This window comes from Trichosurus vulpecula, chromosome 3 (genome assembly GCF_011100635.1).
Source record: "Trichosurus vulpecula isolate mTriVul1 chromosome 3, mTriVul1.pri, whole genome shotgun sequence".
NCBI lineage: Eukaryota > Metazoa > Chordata > Mammalia > Diprotodontia > Phalangeridae > Trichosurus > Trichosurus vulpecula.
The window spans coordinates 161,658,773-161,679,896 of NC_050575.1; the positions used below are offsets into that span (position 1 = coordinate 161,658,773).

At 43.5% G+C, this 21,124-nt stretch overlaps 1 protein-coding gene across 1 annotated transcript; it reads right to left on the reverse strand.

Annotated features, from left to right (window-relative positions):
* Nucleotides 1-1,794: 1,794 nt before the first annotated feature.
* TRUB2 (TruB pseudouridine synthase family member 2) lies at nt 1,795-21,118 on the reverse strand. Its single transcript, XM_036749329.1, has 8 exons — nt 20,985-21,118; nt 16,850-16,981; nt 13,307-13,381; nt 12,323-12,384; nt 10,940-11,021; nt 9,323-9,395; nt 6,133-6,269; nt 1,795-5,596 (listed from the first exon to the last, which is right to left on the reverse strand). Exons 1-8 carry the CDS (start codon nt 21,091-21,093, stop codon nt 5,325-5,327), a joined length of 942 nt encoding a protein of 313 aa, XP_036605224.1. The 5' UTR covers nt 21,094-21,118; the 3' UTR covers nt 1,795-5,324.
* Nucleotides 21,119-21,124: the final 6 nt, after the last annotated feature.

Consider the following 21,124-nt stretch of genomic DNA (forward strand, 5'->3'; position numbering starts at 1 on the left):
GACAATGACACCTTAGGTAAAACCCTTATTCCTAGTAGCCAATCCATTTTCCTGAATCTCTAGAATATGTTCCCAATTACAGGTGCAGCAACAGGCATGGGCCGCTGGGAGGCAGTATCACCTCAGGGACAAATCAAAGTCCTTCAGTGAGGACTGGAGCAAGAAAGAGTTCTCTGATGCCTTGATCATAAGTCTACAAAGGGTCAGCTGAACAGCCTTGCACAGGAAAGTCCAGGCAAGGAGCTGGTAACATGGCTGCAGGCTTTGTTTTCACTTTTGCAAGGGAAGCTGTTTTATCCAGCAACCGCCCCTTGCCATCTGAAGGGAGCAGTATTTCCAGGCAGCAATCAGGAGATTTGCATTATGGTCTGAGCCACGGATCCAACTGTTTTAATATTTTAGTATGCTAGGTATTCTGGATAAAATTTTCTAAAGACGAAGTCTCTGCCCTCAAGGAGTATAAAAGGTCTTAGGAATTCCAGATTCTTAAGAGTTGGGAGAGAGAATCTCTAACAATGAAAAGAATGTTAACCCATCTTAGAGCATTTTGATAGAAGAAATAAATATCAGCATGTTGCCCAGATGCCAATTCCTACTAGTCCTTTGACAGAGAGGACTGTCCATCAGAATATGTTCCTGAAGAAGCAAAAGGGCAGGGACTATGCTTTGTTTTCCTTTTGCAACTTACAGTTTCAGAAAATTGCCTAGAGCACAGAGATTGTAATTGCTGAGTGCAACCAGTGCGTCAGAGGTGAGACACATCTGGGTCTTGCATTTGAGGCCAACTCTATCCATTATGGCACACTGTTTCTTGCACATGACATTTAAATGTTTTTTGGATTTGACTAGCTGCCTCTTTAAACAGAGTGAGTGAAGACTATCATAAAGCAAAGTCCTACTTAAGCTTTCCTTAATGTCTAGGTCTGGAAGAAGTTCAGGGTGAAGGTCCCACATCTAGAACCTTCAAAAGTACTGTAAGGAAGCTGCCTGACTCAAATGTTTTCTGTTGGCCAGAGTTTGTGGGAAGGGTTAACGAGGGTGCAGACACCTGGAGGGTGAGTGGGAGCAGTGAATCAGGCTAAAGGTTAAAATTACAAACCAAAATAGTCAGCCATGTAACGAGCACAGCGTTCCTCCAGAGAAGGGATTTTGTCTCTAGTTAAGTCACCATTGTCCATAATGGAAAATTTATACTTCCATGCCAAATACTAGGCATCCAGGTACTACAAGGTCAGGAGATAAGCAGGTTCATACTTCAACCTAATCATCTGCCCCATTTCTCCCAGACCTCAAAACCCTATGCTTAGCATTCTCAGAAACTTCTGACTTAGCTGTCAGCTTTTTCCTCCAATCTATGAAAGTGGATCAAGCAGTAGGTCTTTTCCTGGCCATCCTTGTTAAGGTTCTTGTGTGAGAACTGGAAGGCAAAGTAAATATAGAAAGAATCCACTGGTCACCTCCTGAAAGATGTCCCAAAATGAAAATTCCCAGAAATGTAAGCCAAAATTCCATTTCCAGGTTAAAAAGAAGGAAAAAAAAAATACTGTAAGCATCCAAAAGGAAAGTTTAAGTACCTAGAAATCACAGGATCACACAAGATTTGGCAGGTACCACTACAAATGAGAAGAGTTTGGAATACCATAATTCAAAAGGCAAAAAGTAAGCTTACAACCAAGAATAACAAACACAGAAAAAAAATGGGTATAATCCTACAGGGAGAAAATGGAAAGACCAGAACTTAGGAGAAACTTTAAAATGTAAACACAAAAGTTAAAAGTAAATGCATTTTAGAAATTTTAAGAGACTAGAAAAAAGTGCTTGCATTTTAATAGGGGGAGAAGTTTCTTGTGTTTACTCCAAGTTCCCTGCTCATGATCTTGAGCACAAGGCATGTTTAAGTTCACAATTATATAGTACTTTATGGTTACAGAGTGCTTTCCATACATGTTAAATCCCCTCAAACTATCACAAATTAAATTTAAACACAACTTTATTCTATTTAAAGAGCAAACTTTTGCTAACCCTCAACCCAACATTAGCCAACTTGGATCAACTGTAGATAGATAACTTTCTTGGTAAATAGTCATTTCAGTCTTTCCTTGATCCTTAAACTGTGCAGGAGGAAAACTGCTCATTGCTAGAGATGACTTACGCTGTTTCCCTTGCTTCTTTATCCACCTCACCAAAAAAAGCAAACCTGTCCAGCTGGTTTGTTAGGATAAGGAACACGTCTATTTTGCTTCCATTGGCACTTATTTGAGAATCCATCTAACTTCACAAAGAGGGTGAGTTTAGCCACTGGGACTTCTCAAAGTATCCCAGCTCTTTCAAATGTTGCTGATACCAACCTTACACTTGTATAGGTAATCACATATATTCACATACATTATATCCTTTGATCCTCACAATAACACTACGAAGAACATAGGACAGGCGTTAATTACCTCCATTTCATAAATGAGGAAACCAATGCTCATTCATATTTGGCAATTTGTCCATGGTTATATGACTCACAAGTGACTAGAGCACAGGTTTTCTAAGCTAGGTTTTCTTCAGAGTGCTCTGGGAAAGGTAACTGTGACACCAACTTGTATTACTACATGCAAAATCCTTAGGCAGAAAGGAACCTAGAGATCCATCTAGCACCCTGCTTCCCCTTACCCACCCAACAGATGGTACTCAAACATCTCCTGCAAGGATGATCCCGTCACCTCCCTTAATAGTAATGTACCATTGTCTCACAGCACAAACAGGAAATTCTTAGTGATGACTAATATCAATCCTACCTGCTGATACTAAAACCACTTCACTTTGACCTAGCCATCACTAGAGACAAGGAAGAGCTCCTTGCTGTCCTTTACTTCTTTCCTTTGGTGAAATGTGCAGCAACTATTGTCTAGTTGAGGGGCCAGGAAGGAAGATTTTGATAGGACACAGGAGTATGATCCATCAAGGGCATGCATGCTATTTTGTGTGAATGCCATGCAGACTGTGGGCCCTGGGGGCTCCTGTTTTCTTTATGTGGGGCCTTAAGTTAATAAGCATTTATAGAACACCCATAAAAACTGGGCCAGAAAAAAATGCTACCTGAGAGCCAAGATGAGAGTGAAGGGTGAAGGGGAACAAAAGTGGAAGGCTCAAAGCATAGTTGGAGAAAAACACCTGAGGTTGTGGGGTAAATGAACAAGCAGAGATGTGTGACAGGAAAGAACTATGTGTCAAAGGTTAGGACTGTGCCTCACATTTCTTATGTAATTACAGCAGCCAGCACAGTGCTAAGCATAAAAGTGCCCTGAAATTAGTATTTCCCTCCAATGAAATGCTAGTACTTGGTACTTCTCTTACTATACCTTCATGTATGTATTGTATAAATTACCTATATCTTAATCTATCTATCTACCTATCTATCTACATCTTATTCCCCTTCCCTAGACTGTAAGCTCTAGGGAATGTCTCATCTGAACATTACCTACAATCGAGTCAAATGCTACCTACACAGAAAGCACTCTACAAATGTGTAGGGGTGAATGAATGGTAGGTACTCAAAAAAAAATGTGTTGACTGAAAGAAATCTAGGCTGTGGTACATGAAAGGGTGGAAATTCAATTCTATTCAGCAGGAATTTTTAAATACCCATTATATGCAAGCTGAGGGATACACCTGAAATGGAGCTTTCTAAAAATTAGCCATCCTGGCAGAATAGAAATGAAGGAGAGAGAAGAAATTAACATCCCTAACCCATCCCTGAACCCAAGTTGGGCAGGGAGAATCAAGGCAGGAAGGCAGTATCTGACTTGATAATCCATTTGGGTTTTATGGGAGTTTGTATTTGTTGGAAGTAGAACATATTTCCAGAGAGCAAATACTTTGGTTTGCTTAACAAAAGGGGTGGATTCTGGAGGGGACAAGGGTGGTATGAGTAATGATGGGTGGAGCTGATGCTTCAAGTTTATCAGCAAGGTTATTACCATTCATTGTGACCTGACTATTACTAGGCAGAGCCCATGCCTGCCTAAAAGGCTAGGGTGCTAGAAGCTCCTTACTAGCCCAGACTAAGGCTGTCTCTGATACCTAGATATATAGTAGCGTGGAGGGGTTGAGATTGGGGAGAGGGAGGATGAAGAGTCAAGGCAGGAGAAAAAGTGTCTATTTAGAATTTCAAAGTCCCTTCCTTAGCAGGGTTTTCTAAACTCCAATCTCTTGGTTGTTTAAGCAACATATAACAAGCTCTGCAATCACCTTCCTTTTCACCTCTAAACTAGCCCCATCCCCACGGTAACATATGAGGCCCAGCCCTTTCTGAGTTCAGGTAAAGTGACAAGCCAAAAAGTAATGCCCAGATCTCTGGAAGAGGGTTTTAAAAAGATCACCTGTGCAGCTCGGCCTTTCACCCAGATATCCACCATCCTAAGCCCAGAGCTGTTAGAAAGTGGTCTTGGGTTACTGTTAAACAGCAGCGCCTAACCCTCATACACCGCTTCAAAAGTTTACACAATTCTGCACACACAACCTCATTCAATCCTCACGATAACTGTGGTAGGAAATACTTATCATAATTCTTATTCTTTTAGTTGAAGAAACTAAGACTCAGAAAGGTGAGGTGATTTACCCATGGTCATCTAGCTTGAAAATGGCAAATCTGGATTCAGCCTGAGGTTTTCTGACACAAAGTCCAGTGATCTTTCCCCCACAACTACCCTGCCTAGAGATACAGTGGTCAAGGAAGTAGCAAAGAGATAAAGACCTGGTTTCTATTTGATTTCCACAAAACCGTATCTCAGTTTTCCCCCTCTGTAACAAAAACCAGGACAATCTCAGCTATTAAATGCTCTGGGTTCTTCAGAGAAATCTCAGTTCTTCCTCATTCCTCCCTCTCAAGACAGGTTAGAAGAGGTCCTGTGAAATCTGTGTAAGCACTAAAGAATATTAGTTCCTCCTCTTTTGCTATCTGTCTTCTCACTTTTTCCTGGTGTCTCCACCTCTCTACCACCACTTTCCCACTGATGTCGGCAAGATTCCGCCAGATTCACCGAGGCAGCCAAGGATACTGCTTCAGGGGCCCCCTTCTCAAATATGTTCACTAGACCAAGAACACCAAGTCACTTCCTTACACGAAAGCCGGGGGCAGGGCCTTTTACTTACTGAATAGACAAAGATCATTCTTAAAGTTTCACTAATCTTCTTCCTGGCAGTACATGAACTCTAACGTGGAACTCCCACACCATTGCAGCACCCTCCCCTGCTGTTCTTTCCTAAGGCTGTGTGCCTCATCCTGCTTAGCCCCTGGGGAAAGTTTACTTGAGTTTGCCCGTGACCTGGATCTGTTAGTAAACAGGTTGTCCCACAGGATCTCTAGGGCACAGTGCTACCGTCTGGCACTTTTCTAGCTCTGCCTCTATTCGGGGTGCTGCTTTCTGGATTGATTTCTGAATGCTGTGCATGTCCCACTGTGTCCGCAGGAGGGCATCCTCCAGGGTAAAGACCCCATCTCGAGTCCGGCGCACCTGGGTACAGATGGCAGCTGATTTCAGTTCCAGTCCAATCTCATGCACCAGTCGACGGAGCAGCTGCTGGGTTTCATGCATACACTGAATCTCTGTACCAGGGCAACAGAAAAAGAGTTAAAGAGAAAGGAGTGTAAGCAAGGATATAAGTGCAGGAAGCAGGGAAGAGGAAAAGCAATCCAGAAGAGGGATCAGGAAGAAAGAAGGAAACTGAATGAAGCCAAAGCAAAAGAGAAATTCACTGAGGGAGCTTTGACAACAACATGAAACACCATCCAACCCTGGGAACATGCCTCTAAATATAACCTTTGCTTGCTAAGAATCTGCATCAAAGAGTGCGTTGGCATGAGATATGAGAGCATTTGTTCTGTGAAGTCTGTTATCTGGAAAGGTCCTAGCACTGGGGGTGGGAAGAAGCTGGAGACCCTAAGAGCCCCAGTGAACTGCTATGGCAAAGGATGATGTTGTGAAGCCTCACAGCTCTGCTCAGACCATCTGGGTTTGTTGGAAAGGGAGTTACTGTCACTAAGGATTGAGAACTGTCTTCCAGGGTTACCCTAGTGGAAGCAGAGCCCTAACATTCTCCTACTCTCATGCTATCCTGATTTTCCACTCTTCCAAATCCTACCTAAGAGGAATTCAGGAGGAGCAAACTGGAGACATCGGATTCCTGTAATTAGCATTGGACTCTTGTCCATGGGCCGGATTAACCCTTTCACAGCCATTTCATAGGCCTCTTGAGTCTTCAAGTCGAGATTGGAATACCTGGGGAAAAAGATGACAATTTTTAATGACCACCTCATAAAAGCCTGGAATTCAGTTGATCTCTCTTCCCATCCCTAACTCCAAATGGGGTTCTCTTGAAAGCTGTCCCTTGCCCTTTTGCCTAACCAAAAAGAATTTAATGTCATGAAGGGCCAGGTAGATTCAATTTAGCAAATATTTATTGAGCAACTACAAGGCACTTTGAAGGATACACAAATGAAAAGAAAAAATCCCTGTCCTTGGAGTGCTAATAATCTAGTAGGGGAAGTAAGATGAGGCCACTAAGAATAACACAAGGTAGAATATGATATGGGATGTGTCACAGAAGGCATATGCCTCCTATGAAATACGACTCATTCTATGGGGGGAGAGATCACATCTGGCTGAAGGGAAATCAGGAAAGGCTTCAAAACAGACTGATTGGGGCTTTAAAGGGTAAACTAGATAGGAGGGCATTCAGGTAGAGAGAACAATGGGCAAAGATGGCATGTTTAGGGAACAGAAGTGTTTTAGCTTGGCAAAAGAAGTTATGGGAGATATGGCTGAAAAGGCAGTTTAAAGGCATACTATGTGGGAACATAAATACTTCCTGAGTATTCACACTCAGGATTACTTTCATTCTCAGAATACTGAAAAATCTTGGCTTTTCCTATAGGTCAGAGGTGTCAAATTCCTGGTGAGTGCCTGAGCAGCTCAAACCAGATTAAATGTGTTTGGGAACTGTTTCACAAAATAAATAAAACTGTAACACAGATAGTGTTAATTTGTCAATATGCAGCACAAGGATCTGTTTCTATTTGAGTTTGATACCACTGTTATAGGCAGCGGGGACCCAGTGAACATTTTTCAGCAAGGGAATGACGTGATCAGAACTGTCTTTGGGGATGATTAATGTGGTATTTTATGAAACATGAATCAGAAGTAGGAGAAGATGGATGATCAATTATGATCCTGTTGCAATAATATGGAATTCTGGCTGTCATAGGGGAAAGAAGATGAGACGACAGATATGAAATTCAATAAACATTTATTAAGTGGATACTATGTACGAGGCACTGTGACTACAAAGGCAAAAAAAGAAAAGGAAACAGTCTGCCTTCAGGGAGTTTACATTCTACTGGAAGGGATATACCTGTATACTGATGTATATATACAAAGAAATTCCAAGAAAGGGCTAACAACTAGAAGGATAGCAGACATCCCTGGAGCCAGACTATAGGACTTGGCAACTAATCTGATGGAGGAGTTGAGGGAGAAGTCATCCATGACTCCCCAGGTTTCAAGATACACAGACAGTGGCGGTGCCGTCAATCAAAATAGGGAAGTCAGAGAGTGGTGCTGCTTTGGGGTGAGAGGAAGGCGAGTACTTGGGTTTGGGGCTTATTTAAGTCTAAGATATCGGCAGGACATCTAGTGGACATATAATTTGGGAGTCAACTGTGTAGAAGTGATAATTAAAGCCATGGGAGTAGATGAGATGACTAAGGGAGAGAATGTGGAGAAAGAGGGAGTGACAACAAAACCTTGGTGTAACGTCTTGGGTTAAGGGTCAGTAAGAGGGCCATTGTAGAAGTCAGAGAGGTAGAAAATCGGGATCTGTAGAATCCAAGGCACAATATGGAATTAACAGAAAGAAGAGGGGAGTAAGAGTGCTACAAAGAGGTTAAGGAAGATGAGGGCTGAAAAATTTGGTAGTGAAGAGGTAACTTTTTTTTTTAAGACTAGGTCTCCCCATCTTGCCCATGGTGGAAGTGCAGAACTACTCAGTTAGATTCCACTGGAACAGGAGCTCTGACCAGTTGTTTTCAATCTCAGTGTCCCCCTGCTCCAGGGATCTCACCAGAGTAATGCTGGACTTGCAGCCGACATGTGATCAGCTTAGCCCACAGCTAAGGGTATTTCAGAACTCCCAAACTCAAGAGATCTACCACCCTCATCCTCCCTGGTAGCAGTTATACAGGTGTGCACCTGGCTCACCAGTAACTTTGCAAAGAACAGTAGTGGGGGGACTGTTTACAAATGTTAGAGAGGGAGTGAGTGAAGTAGAGGAGGTAATGATAATGAAAGTTCAAGGGTGTAATGAGGTTGAGGAGATTTGCTGTTGTTCTTGTTGAGGACAGAGGTCATCTAAGCATCTATGCAGACAGAAGGGAAAAGTGGAGAAGTGATGAAAAGTGGCACACATTTCTGGACATCACCACTGTGCATTCCTTTTGCCTGACTATACTTACTTGATATGAAATTTTTTTTTCCTTTCTCATGGTTTTTATTTGGAATGCAGGTCCGGACAGAGAAGGGGGTTGCAATAGTGAGGGATGAAAAAAGGTAAGGGACATTGTAATTTTGTAAAAATTTTAAAAAAATTAAAAAAAATGCAGGGGCAGCTAGGTGGCACAGTGAGTAGAGCACCAGCCCTAGAGTCAGGAGAACCTGAGTTCAAATCCAGCCTCAGACACCTGACACACTTACTAGCTGCGTGACCTTGTGCAAGTCACTTCACCTCAATTGCCCTGCCTTCCCCCCTCCAAAAAACCAAAAATGCATAGAAGAGAAGGAAGCAGGCAAGCAGGACAACTGTGGTTTGAAATGGAGATTTCAAATGAAGGTTTCATAAACAATCCTTTTGGTGTTTTGCTGTACGTATGAAAATATCCTTTTTTGTATTTAAGTTCAGAATAAAAAATATTAAGTTTTTTAAAAGGAAGAAGACTTTTTTCAAAGAAGTGAGGGAGGGTCCTACCCAATGATGTTAACACCTATGACTTTTCAGCAAAGTAAGAAGCGGGATCATCTGTTGAGCAAGAGGACTGGGGGTGCCAGACCTGGAGGAGAGTGGGAAAGCTCTGGGAATGGCAATGTGAGAAATCTGATAGAAGGTCACGGTAACCTCCCCCAGAGGGGGGAGAACTTCAGAGAACATACAGGAAAGTCGGCCCAAGACAAGAACTGTAGCCAACACAACATGGGTACTAGTTACAGACTACATGCCAGCCTCTCATTTACTGCCTCCAATGGGAAAGGGTCGGGGCAGGCAGTCCAGTCTTGATACTTACATTACCAGGGCCTTCTGATGAGAGCCTTGGATGACTGCCAGGATTCTGCTGAGCTTCTCAGGGGTCACATGATCTGGGAAAGCCAATGAACATTAGAGCAGAATCATCTGCATGGGGTGGAGCAAGGGGAAACTACTCTCAACCTGCTCAGGCCACGGTCTCTTTCTTTATACATTCTCAAATCTCCCTCTTCCATTTCCCTCTCGAACCTCTAGAGTGGGCATGCACCATGGACAAAGGGAAGAGTTGGCCCTCAGGAGCAAACAGACTCTGCTGTACCCATACCAGCCCTCTGGCACATTCTTGGGATGCTCACACCTTCCCACATAGCTCACCCATTGGGAGCTGGGGCCCTAGTATGGTGACTTGGAGATTAACAGAGTGATTCCTTCTCCCTCCCTCAGGGCAAGTGGGGTGATAGCTTTGTGAAACAGAGCATTGGCCAGCAGAGAGGAGGGGTTCTCCAGCTGATGCTAAAAAAGGCCTAGCATATTTACGTGCGGCCCCCTCCCATTAAATTATGACATAATCACCAGGTGAATGAGTAAGGCTACCAGAATTCCACCCACATGCCTCCTTGGGCTCCATGTTACCCTAACGTGACCTCTCTCCTTTTAAAATTTGTTTTAAGCTAATTTAATTTGAATAAACACACTGGGAGAGTCCATGGTTTGATCTGCCCTTGTTCTGTACCTTTATATCAAAGGTGCTGGCAATAGATGAGCCTCAGACCACTGGGGAACTAACTGGGCAGATGTATCTGCTGCCAGCATCCAAGGGTTAAATCACTGTGGAAGTCAAGAGTGGTGTGCTTAGGATACAAGAATTCAGACCACTACTTGGTTGAGAAGCAGTCCTTCCATGGGGCTGAACAAGAGCATTTCAGACTCCTAGAACCTTAAAGTGACAGAGGGCCTTAGGGGTGCAGACAGCTATGAGATCAGTGCAGGAATCCCTTCCACAGCATCACAACTCTGTCATAAGTAGGCATCCTGTTTCACTGTCAGGGATTCTTGCTTATTAGAAAGTTCTGGGGCAGCCAGGTGGTGCAATGAGTAGAGCACTGGCGCTGGAGTCAGGAGGACCTGAATTCAAATCTGACCTCAGACACCTGACACACTTACTAGCTGTGTGACTTTGGGCAAGTCACTTAACCCCAATTGCCCTGCCTTCCCCCACGCAAAAAAAAAAAAAGTTCTCTTATATTGAACCAAAATCTGCCTCCTTGACTTTTACCATGGGTACTAGCCATGCCCTGAAGACTCCAGAGGGACACTGGGATTAAAGATTTTAGAATGAGAGGGGATCTAGTCCAACTCCCTCAGTTTAAAGACAAGAAAACCAAGGCCCAGGGAGGTTTTAGGTCACACAGGCAGTCAATACTAGAGTCAGTCAGGATTGGAACCTGGGTCCTCAGATTCTAAATTCAGTGTTATTTCTTCCATCACAGGAATTTGCTTACTGAAGCCTCAAGCTATGCTTGACCTCCTCTACTGAGCACGAGCTCAGGAATTAACCTCAGAGAGATTCCGGAGTCCTTGCAGAAGGACTGGAGACATCCCACAAACAACAACCCCAAGTGTATTTCCTGGTCCCTGGGCTCTCATATGCTCTTACCATAAGTTGTCTTTTCAATGAGCCTGCCTTCATCAGAGAAGTCATCTGTGGCTTTGCCCAGGAGCCCACGAACTGTGTAATCCTTTGAGAAGGGAGATGGGGAGCATCAATTTTCTCAGTCTTTCAAGAGGACCCCATGGAAGCAGCTCAACTGAACCCTGGAACTCTGGAATAATCTAGATAGCCACTGCCATGCTGACTAAACACCACAAAGTCAAGGGAGAGAGAAGCAAGTCACCCACTAGTTACTATACACCCACAGGATGGGACAGTGAAGCAGGCCATCCAATGAATATTTACTGTACACCCACAGTTGGCTAGGTACAGAGCAGTATAAAGGGCAATCCCTTTACTCAAAAGTGTGTACTCTTTGCTCCTGACCAGTTACTTCTTCTGGTGCTCTTTGGCCTCCCTACTGGGGCTTAGTTTCTAAGGAGCACCACCCATGTGTGAGGAGTAAAATCAAAGCTAGGAAGAGATTTAAGTCCTATGAAAGTCCTATGAAAGGTGGTCCTTCCCCATTGTTAAGCCTGGCATTCAAAACCTTCCACAATTTGGTTCAAAACAGTCTTATCTCTTGATGTTCTCCTTCATCAATTCTCTCCTCTCACCAAACTGGCCCACTGTTCTCCAAACATGTTGCACAGTGATCCTCCACACTAGCCTTCAATAATCTCCCTTCTAAATCCCATCCCCACCCCACCCCCATCCTTTAAGGTCCAGCTCGACCCACCTCTTACCATAAGCCCTTCCTAACATACAGTGACCTCTCCCTCCCTGCTCTGAACTTCAGCAGGGCCTCTCTGTTCCATTCGATGGACTATGATGGATCTCACACACCCTCGCTACCTTACAGTATCTTTTTCAGTATCACTCAGCTTTTCATGTACATGTGTCTTATCCACAGCAGGTACTGAGTAAGTAATCTTTGAATGAGTAAATGAATTATTTTAAGGTTCTTAAAGGCAGGGACTAGGTCTTCTGATGTTTTGTAGTCCTTATAATACCAACCACACGGCTTCTCACACTACAGGTACTTCATAAATGTTAGTTAAATAATTTATTCTCCAGAGGTGGGATGAAATCCTTTCTTCCAGGTTCCAGGTATAGATGAGAGGCCATCTGACCTATTCAGCTGCTGTAGCCTGAGGTACTGAGGTTCAGGCCTTACAGGAAGAAAAATAATAAGCCTTCACCTCTGGACCACCCCTTGTACTTTACAAGGAATTTCACAATCCATTACCTTTGCAGATTTGGTAGAACAAGAATTATGATCCCTGTCCATGTGACAAATGAAGAAATTGAGACTCAGAGGTTAAATGATTCATTCCAGGCCAGAGGCCACGTAGCTAATCATTAGAGCTAAGCACCCCCAGCAAGTACCTTGGTGAGATGGGCATTGTAGATGTCCGTGAGAAGCTTGTTTCCATGTCCCACGCCAAGCACTGAAAGATACCAATTTGACAGTTCATCTCCAGCGCTCACCAGGTCCTTCTGCCTGGGGGTTTCCACCTTTGGAATAATTGTCCAATAGATGCCAAAGCTATTGAATCAGGGGTTCTTGCTCTGATCCTTCCTTGATTTTTTGCCTGTTCTCTTAACACTGTTGTCCTGTCTATAACAGAAGGGCAGCAAGTATATAAGATTCTGGCATAGGATTTCTCTGGGCAAGTTCTGGCCTCAGTTTCTTGTTCTGGTTGAAGAAGAAAATTTCTCCTAATCCCTCTTGTAGAGTGAAGAAAAAGGACAACAAAATGAGATCATGTCTGTCCAGCCTGAGTCCTACTGGGGGGTGGGGGGGCTGGGAGAAGTGCAGAAAAAATACAAAGAACTGACTGTGACTGGACCCATCCAGAGGATGTAGCCACTGACTCCACAGCCACAGACAGCACAGAAGCAGCTGCCAGCTGGCTCTTGTCCTTTTGAACCAGGCACTGTGGTTTCTAATGACAGATATGTCCAAGTGCCTACCAACAGGACCAGAACCACATGTTCACACATCGTAAATGTGGTCTTTTATTTCCTGACTCCTGGCCCTTAGACAAGTCCCAAAGTTTCAACTATCCTAACTGACCTATACCCTCTACCCTATTATATCAAACACCTGGACTAAAAGAGGGTCAGGGAGAGAAATTGGAACATCAGAGCAATAAACAAGGAATGACTGTAACAAAGATTCTCAGAAGAACTTTTTTTAGGCCTTGACACAAAATTTCACACTTCTATGGGGGGGGAGGGGGTAGGAGGGATAGTTATCCTGCCCCTCTTCCACAGGGCATTTATCACTTGTTGATCCCACCCTCCAAGAAACCATGCAACTCTCCCATGCAGAAGCCATACAATCCAAGTCATGCCAACCCTACTTACCAAGCACTCCAGATGACTTGATATCCAGCCGGTGACCTACGCCCACCTTCATGCTCTTGTATTTTGGCCCTCTCACTGGAAAGAGATGAGATATGTGAGGTCCCTGGAGTAACATGGCAATAGCATCTCTGGGGCCCAAGAAGAAAAAAGAGCTGTTTGAAAATCACTGTGGATTCTGGAAATAAGTCTAGGTTTGGAATGGGGCAGGATCACATAGTTTTCCTTTTGGTCAATTTCAGTCAGGGACTCTGGTTTTCAAGACTTATTTGCTTGAAATATTTTGCTCCAGAGAAATCCAAATGAGGAACAGTTTTGGCTTACATATCCCATTAGTGTGGGACATAAAAAATCTGTTTTCCCCTCCCTGAAGACATAGTCATTTCCTTGAGCCTTGGGATGGAACTGAGCTATGATTGCCTCTAAGCATATCACCAGTAGGACGGGCAAAATATAATTAAGAGAATTTTCCTTGTACACAAAAGGTTCCCAAACTAACTCTGGCCTCAAAGAGTAAATACTCCTAGTAAGGGATGGCATAAATCTTGTCACCTGCCCACATGATTGCAATGGTTGGAATGAAAGGCTCTGAAAAGACTCAAAATATGACTCAAGTCAGGACACCTATACTCCATGTCCAGACACACCTTCATCAGTGGCCCTGGACCTACCTGCAGGGCAACTTAGTATTTCATCAGAGAAATGACAAAGCAGCACGCAAGTGCCTGTACTTCTAGAGCAGAGGCTGGCAAACTATGGCCATGCCTGTTTTTGTATGGCTAAGAATGGTTTCAACAATTTAAAAGTTGTTATTTAAAAATGTCAAAACCATTCTTAGCTCACAGGCAATACAAAAACAGGTAGTGGGCTAGTTTTGGCTTGCAGACTATAGTCTGCCATTCTAGAGCACGAGGGGAACAGTGTAGATACAGCCAGCAGGGCCATAATAAATGACTTGGCATCATCGGGATTTTCCTATGTATTTACTTGCTTACTTTCTATTTACTTATCTTGGAGCAGCAAAGAGACAGATAAACAGATTCAAAGTCAGAGAACCTCAGTTCAAATACTAAATTCTGTCACTTACTTCTTGTGTAACCTAACAGTAGGTCACCTTTATCCCTACAGATCTCCACTTCTTAATCTACAAACAAATCTAGGTACATCCAAAGTCCTTTGCAGCTATAAATCTGAGACTTTGGATCCTCCTTATCCCACAACCCTTAGAAATTATCATCCAACAATTTACTCCATTACTCTGGTCTTAGATAATGATGGTGTTTCTGAAACTATGTATCTACTATAAATTTATCCTATCCAACCTCAATGGGGCCATTACTGCTACAAGGAATCCTTTTATTCATCCCCTACGGGCTCCCAAAGATACTAGCCTAGCCTCTTGCACTATATGTATGTATATGTATGTATGTATATGTATACGTGTGTGTGTGTGCCATCTATATACTATAACCCTATATGTATGTAATCTATATACTATAACGATATATATATACTGGGCCTATAATTATAGGAAACATTACATTTAGGAAATTGCAGAGTGCTTTCAATCATCCCCAGCTTTCTGCCAACACCTCGACAGGCATACCTGATTCCATCCCCTCTCATCTTCTCAAGCAGATCATTCCCATTCTCATTTCCTTACTCTCTTTAAATTTTTCATTTCTCCCTACCTACTTGTTCCTACCCTGCTGCCTATAAACATGCCAAATTTGCCCAATCCTCAAAAAATCTTCACCAGATCCTATCAGCCCCACTTCTCTTCCCTTTCTCAGCCAAACTCTTTGAAAAAGCCCTCTACACTTGGTACTTCCAATTTCTCTCCTCTCATTCTCCTCCAAACTCTCTGCAATGTGGCTTCTTATCTCAACACTCAACTGAAACAGTTCTCTCCAGAGTTACAAGTGGCCTCTTAATTGCCAAATCTAATGACCTTTTCTCAGCCTTCTTGACCTCTTTCTAGTATCTGACACTACTGAACACTTTGTCCTCTCTAGGTCTCATGACACTGCTCTCTCCTGGTTCTCCTCCTACCCATCTAGCCATTCCTTCTCAGTCTCCTTTGCTAGATCTTCATCCCTGCCCTCACCCCATCCCCAACTGTGGGCAAACTCCCAAGGTTCAGTCCTGTGCCCTTTTCTCTCTTCTCTCTACACTCACTCCTGGTGAACTCATCAGCTCCCATAATTACTCCATACAGATCATACCCAAATCTATAAATCTAGCCCTAGTTTCTTTCCTGAATCCTAGTTTCAACACTTTTCACAATTTCCCTATTATTGTTACGGATACCTTCATCATCTCTGTCACTCAGATTACATACAATCTCAGGATCATCATGCACTCCTTACTTTCACTCATCTCATATATTCAATCAGTTGCCTAATCTTGTCATTTCTGTCTCCATATCTCTCTTGTACTGCCCTTTTCTCTACTAACAAGACCACCATCTTAGCTCTGGATTTCATCACATCTCACCTGCACTACTAACATAACGTTGATCTCCAGACCTCATACCCCTCCTTCTCCAATTGATCCTCCACACGGCCATTAAATGCACCCTCTTAAAGTGCAATTCTGACCCTGTTACCCCCACCCCTACATTCAACAAGCTCCCATGATTCCTTACTACCTGTAGAATTCAATATAAGCTCTTTTATTTAGCTCCTAAATTTCTTCACACCTAGCTCTCTTAGTGTAAGAGACACACACAGACACATACACAATGGTCCTGCCATACTGGCCAAATTACTGCTCCATACACATGGTACTCTGTGCTTTTCATTGGCCATTACCCACCCTCAAACCCCCAGTTCCCCTGCCCAGTGCACTCTCTGAAATTCACTCCACCATTATCTCAGCCTCTTAGGTCCTTTAGATGCCTTGAAGACTCAATTCAAGTGCTACCTTCTATACGGTCCTTCCTGAACACCCCCACCAGCTAGGTCCTTACTTCCTTATACTACCTTGTATGTACTTATGCATGCACATATGCTGTCTCTCCCATGAGAGCAAGAGCTCTTAACCTGAGGTCCACAGATGCCCAAGGGCTCTGTGGAGACATTTCAGGGGTTCCATGAACTTTAACGGGAAAAAGTGTATCCTTATTTTAATGTAATTGTTTTCTTTTGTAATCCTATCTATTTTATCTTATGCATTTAAAAGAGTATTCTAAGGTGTGATCTATCTGTTTCAAAAGATTGCCAAAGAAGACTATGACACCAAAAAGGTTAAGAACTTCTGCCCTAGGATGTAAACTTTCATTTAAAAAAAAATCTCATCACCAATGACTGTTACGGTCTTATAGCTGATACATTGCTTGCCTTCTCAATAGGTGGGGGAGAGGCAAAAGGGAGGGGATTTGGAAAGTTTTTTTTTTAAATGTTAAAAACAAACAAATAAATCCCTCCCCGGAAAAAGAAAACAACAACCTGTCATGGTTTTCTGGTAGGCACTTACATACTTGTTGCACTGAATTGTACTGCAGTATGGAGGTGAACCCACGGACAAGCCCCAGAATCATCTTACCTAATGGGTGCTCAGAAAGGACTGGAACACTAGTGGCTGTGAGGGTCAGTTCTTTCCCTTCACTTCCTTCTATGGGCCCAAGCAGGAATCGGATGTGCTCTTGAGGGGTATATTGCTTCTGTGAGTTAAGCCCTGGAAGATGAGTAGCGTAGTATGAGGCACTAGAGGAAAATAAAAAAGATGATGTAGTCTGGACTTGAGGAACTAGTTCTGGGTCTGGGGGCTATTCTAACCTTGGCCAAGCCACTTCTAATACCAGGTTCCTGTTTTCCTGCTAAATAAGGGAAATGGAATAGAGAGGACCTTTGAGAGCCTATCAGTCTAATTCAGAGGCCAGGAACAGTTCTCAGTGGGGGAAGCCAGAGGTAAGGTCATGAGCAACTTAAGCAGTCCAGTGACTGCTAGACTTGGAGTTGAAACCTCAAGTGTGAATCCTCCGTCAGGCACGTACTAGCTGTACGATCCTGGGAGAGTCACTGAACCTCTGCCTTCCAGGGTTTCCTCATGTGTAATATGGGGATAACAGCACCTGCCTCACAGGATTGTTGTGAGAGCTAAACGAGATATCCTACGTAAGTAGGAAAAGTTTGCAAACTTTTAAACAGCTAACATAAATGCTGGCTCTAAGGGAAGTAGCGTGACCGAACGCCTGTGGAATGGTTTCCTCGTCTCTAAAAGAGGGAATGGGGAGATTGGCTTATCGGATGTCTGCTACCTAAAGGTCCTACTGGTTCTAAATATGATCTTAAAATCTAGGGCTCTGGAAGATGGCGGCTGGTAAGCAGGGAATAGCGTGAGCTCTGTACCGAGTCCCTCCAAAAACCTATAAAAAATGGCTCTGAACCAATTCTAGAACGGCAGAACCCACAAAACAGCAGAGGGAAGCAGGGCTCCAGCCCAGGACAGCCTGGATGGTCTCTGGGTGAGGTCTATCCCACACGGAGCTGGGAGCTGGGAACGGAGTGGAGCAGAGCCCAGCCTGAGCGGCGTGGACCAACAAGACCAGCAACCGGGCAGAGCATGCCCTAGCGCCCTGAATCAGTGAGCTGCGGCAGTTACGAGACTTCTCAACCCACAAACACCAAAGACTGCTGAGAAGGTTAGTGGGAAAAGCTGCGGGAGTGGAAGGAGTTCGAGGTTCGGCTTCCAGCCCCGGGGGCAGCGGAGGTGGGGCAGCCAAGGCTGCTGTTGCTTCCGGCTCCAGGCCCACCTGGTGGGAGGAATTAAGTGGCAGATCAGAGCAGGAGTGAAGAGCCTGCTGAAGATCTAAGCCCAGTTCGGGTTGGGGGTTCTTGGGGAAGGAGCAGTGCTGGTGTGGCAGAGCTGGCACCTCCCCCCCAAACGTGGAACATAGAACTCTGTAGTCTACAAGCAGTCATACCCCACTGAAAAACTCAAAGGTCAAGTTAGTTGGCTGGGAATATGGCCAGGCAGCGAAAACGCACCAAGATTCAGTCTCAGACTTTGCATTCTTTCTTTGCTGACAAAGAAGACCAAAACATACAGACAGAAGAAATTAATAAAATCAAAGAGCCTACAACAGAAACCTCCAAGAAAAACATGAACTGGTCCCAGGCCATGGAAGAGCTCAAAAGGATTTGGAAAAGCAAGTTAGAGAAGTAGAGGAAAAATTGGGAAGAGAAATGAGAAGGATGCGAGAAAACCATGAAAAACAAGTCAATGACTTGCTAAAGGAGACCCAAAAAAATACTGAAAAATACACTGAAGAAAACAACACCTTAAAAAACAGACTAACTCAAATGGCAAAAGAGCTCCAAAAAGCCAATGAGGAGAAGAATGCCTTGAAAGGCAGAATTAGCCAAATGGAAAAGGAGGTCCAAAAGACCACTGAAGAAATACTACTTTAAAAATTAGATTGGAGCAAGTGGAAGCTAGTGACTTTATGAGAAATCAAGATATTATAAAACAGAAACAAAGGAATGAAAAAATGGAAGACAATGTGAAATATCTCCTTGGAAAAACCACTGACCTGGAAAATAGATCCAGAAGAGATAATTTAAAAATTATTGGACTATCTGAAAGCCATGATCAAAAAAAGAGCCTAGATATCATCTTTCAATAAATTATCAAGGAGAACTGCCCTGATATTCTACAGTCACAGGGCAAAATAGAAATTGAAAGAATCCATCGATCGCCTCCTCAAATAGATCCCCAAAAGAAATCTCCCAGGAATATTGTCACCAAATTCCAGAGCTCCCAGATCAAGGAGAAAATACTGCAAGCAGCCAGAAAGAAACAATTTGAGTATTGTGGAAACCCAATCAGAATAACCCAAGATCTGGCAGCCTCTACATTAAGAGATTGAAGGGCTTGGAATACGATATTCCGGAGGTCAATGGAGCTAGGATTAAAACCTAGAATCACCTACCCAGCAAAACTGAGTATCATGCTCCAAGGCAAAATATGGATTTTCAATAAAATAAAGGACTTTCAAGCTTTCTCAGTGAAAAGACCAGAACTGAATAGAAAATTTGACTTTCCAACACAAGAATCAAGAGAAGCATGAAAAGGTAATCAAGAAAAAGAACAAGAAAAAGAAATTGCAAGGAACTTACTAAAGGTGAACTGTTTTGTTGACATTCCTACATGGAAAGACGACGAGTATGATTCATGAGACCTCAGTATTAGGGTAGCTGAAGGGAATATGCATACATATATGTTTATGTATATATATGGGTGAATGTGTATGTATGTATATATCTGTGTATGTATATATATACACATATATATATATATATATAGAGAGAGAGAGAGAGAGAGAGAGAGGACATAGAGTGAGTTGAAGATGAAGGGAAGATATCTAAAAGAAATAAAATCAAATTAAGGGATGAGAGAGGAACATACTGAGAGAGGGAGATAAGGAGAGATAGAATGGGGTGGATTATCTCGCATAAAGGAGGCAAGAGCAAGCAGTTCTGTGGGAGGAGGGGAGAGGGCAGGTGAGGGGGAAATGAATGAACATTGCTCACATCAGATTTGGCCTAAGGAGGGAATACCATACATACCCAATGGGGAATCTTACCCCACAGGAAAGAAGAGGGAAGAAGATAAAAATAAATGGGGGGGGATGACAGAGGGGAGGGCTGATGGGGGTGGAGGTAATCAAAAACAAACACTTTCGAAAGGGGCCAGGGTCAAGGGAGAAAATTCAGTAAAGGGGGATGGGTTGGGAAGGAGCAAAATATAGTTAGTCTTTCACAACATGAGTATTGTGGAAGGGTTATACATAATGATACACATGTGGCCTATGTTGAATTGCTTGACTTCTTAGGGAGGGTGGGTGGGAAGGGAAGAGGGGAGAGAATTTGGAACTCAAAGTTTTAAAAACAGATGTTCAAAAACAAAAAAAATGTTTTTACATGCAACTAGAAAATAAGATAGACAGGCAATGGGGTGTAGAAATTTATCTTGCCCTACAAGAAAGGAAGGGAAAAGGGGATGGGAGGGGAGTGGGGTTACAGAAGGGAGCGCTGACTGGGGAACAGGGCAACCAGAATATATGCCATTTTGGAGTGGGGGGGAGGGTAGAAATGGGGAGAAAATTTGTAATTCAAACTATTGTGAAAATCAATGCTGAAAACTAAATATGTTAAATAAATTAAAAAAAAAAGAAAAAAAATCTAGGGCTCTGGGAAGCGGACGGTGGGGGGAAACTTGTATGAGGGGCTGGGGGGGGGTGGCGCTGCAAGGGGCAAGGAAGGAAGAAAACCAGGAAAATATAGACAGATTAGATCATTAAGAGATTAGATTATTAAGAGTTTACCACGTGCCGTACACCGGGCTAAGCAGATGACTCCAAAGCATGCTTACTGCAGAGAGGAGTGGATGGCCACAGATAAAATCTCTCCCTACCAGAGAAAGGAGGAGAGGGCGCTTGGAGAGGGTGGGCTGGGGAGGACCTTAGAGGTCATCTAGTATAACCTGCTCGTTTTAGAGATGAAGAAATTGAAACAGAGGGGGAGCGCCTTATCCAAGATCACACAACAAGCCTGACCCATAGTTGGCTCTTATTAAGTGCTGGTAGTATTAAGTGAAGTTAGCGCATAAAGCGGGTCGTGGAGGAGAGGAAAGGGACTAGGGAGGGGTACGAGGGCCAACGAACGGAGTCATTCACCCTTCAGGAGCTGAAACTCCACAGTGTCTCGCAGATGTTTCCAGTGCAACCCAGGCGGCTTGTAGACTGCGAAAAGCCCGTGAAGGCGAGTTGGCCCCAGCCACCCCATGCTCCCATTCCCTGAAGAGACCACCGGAAGT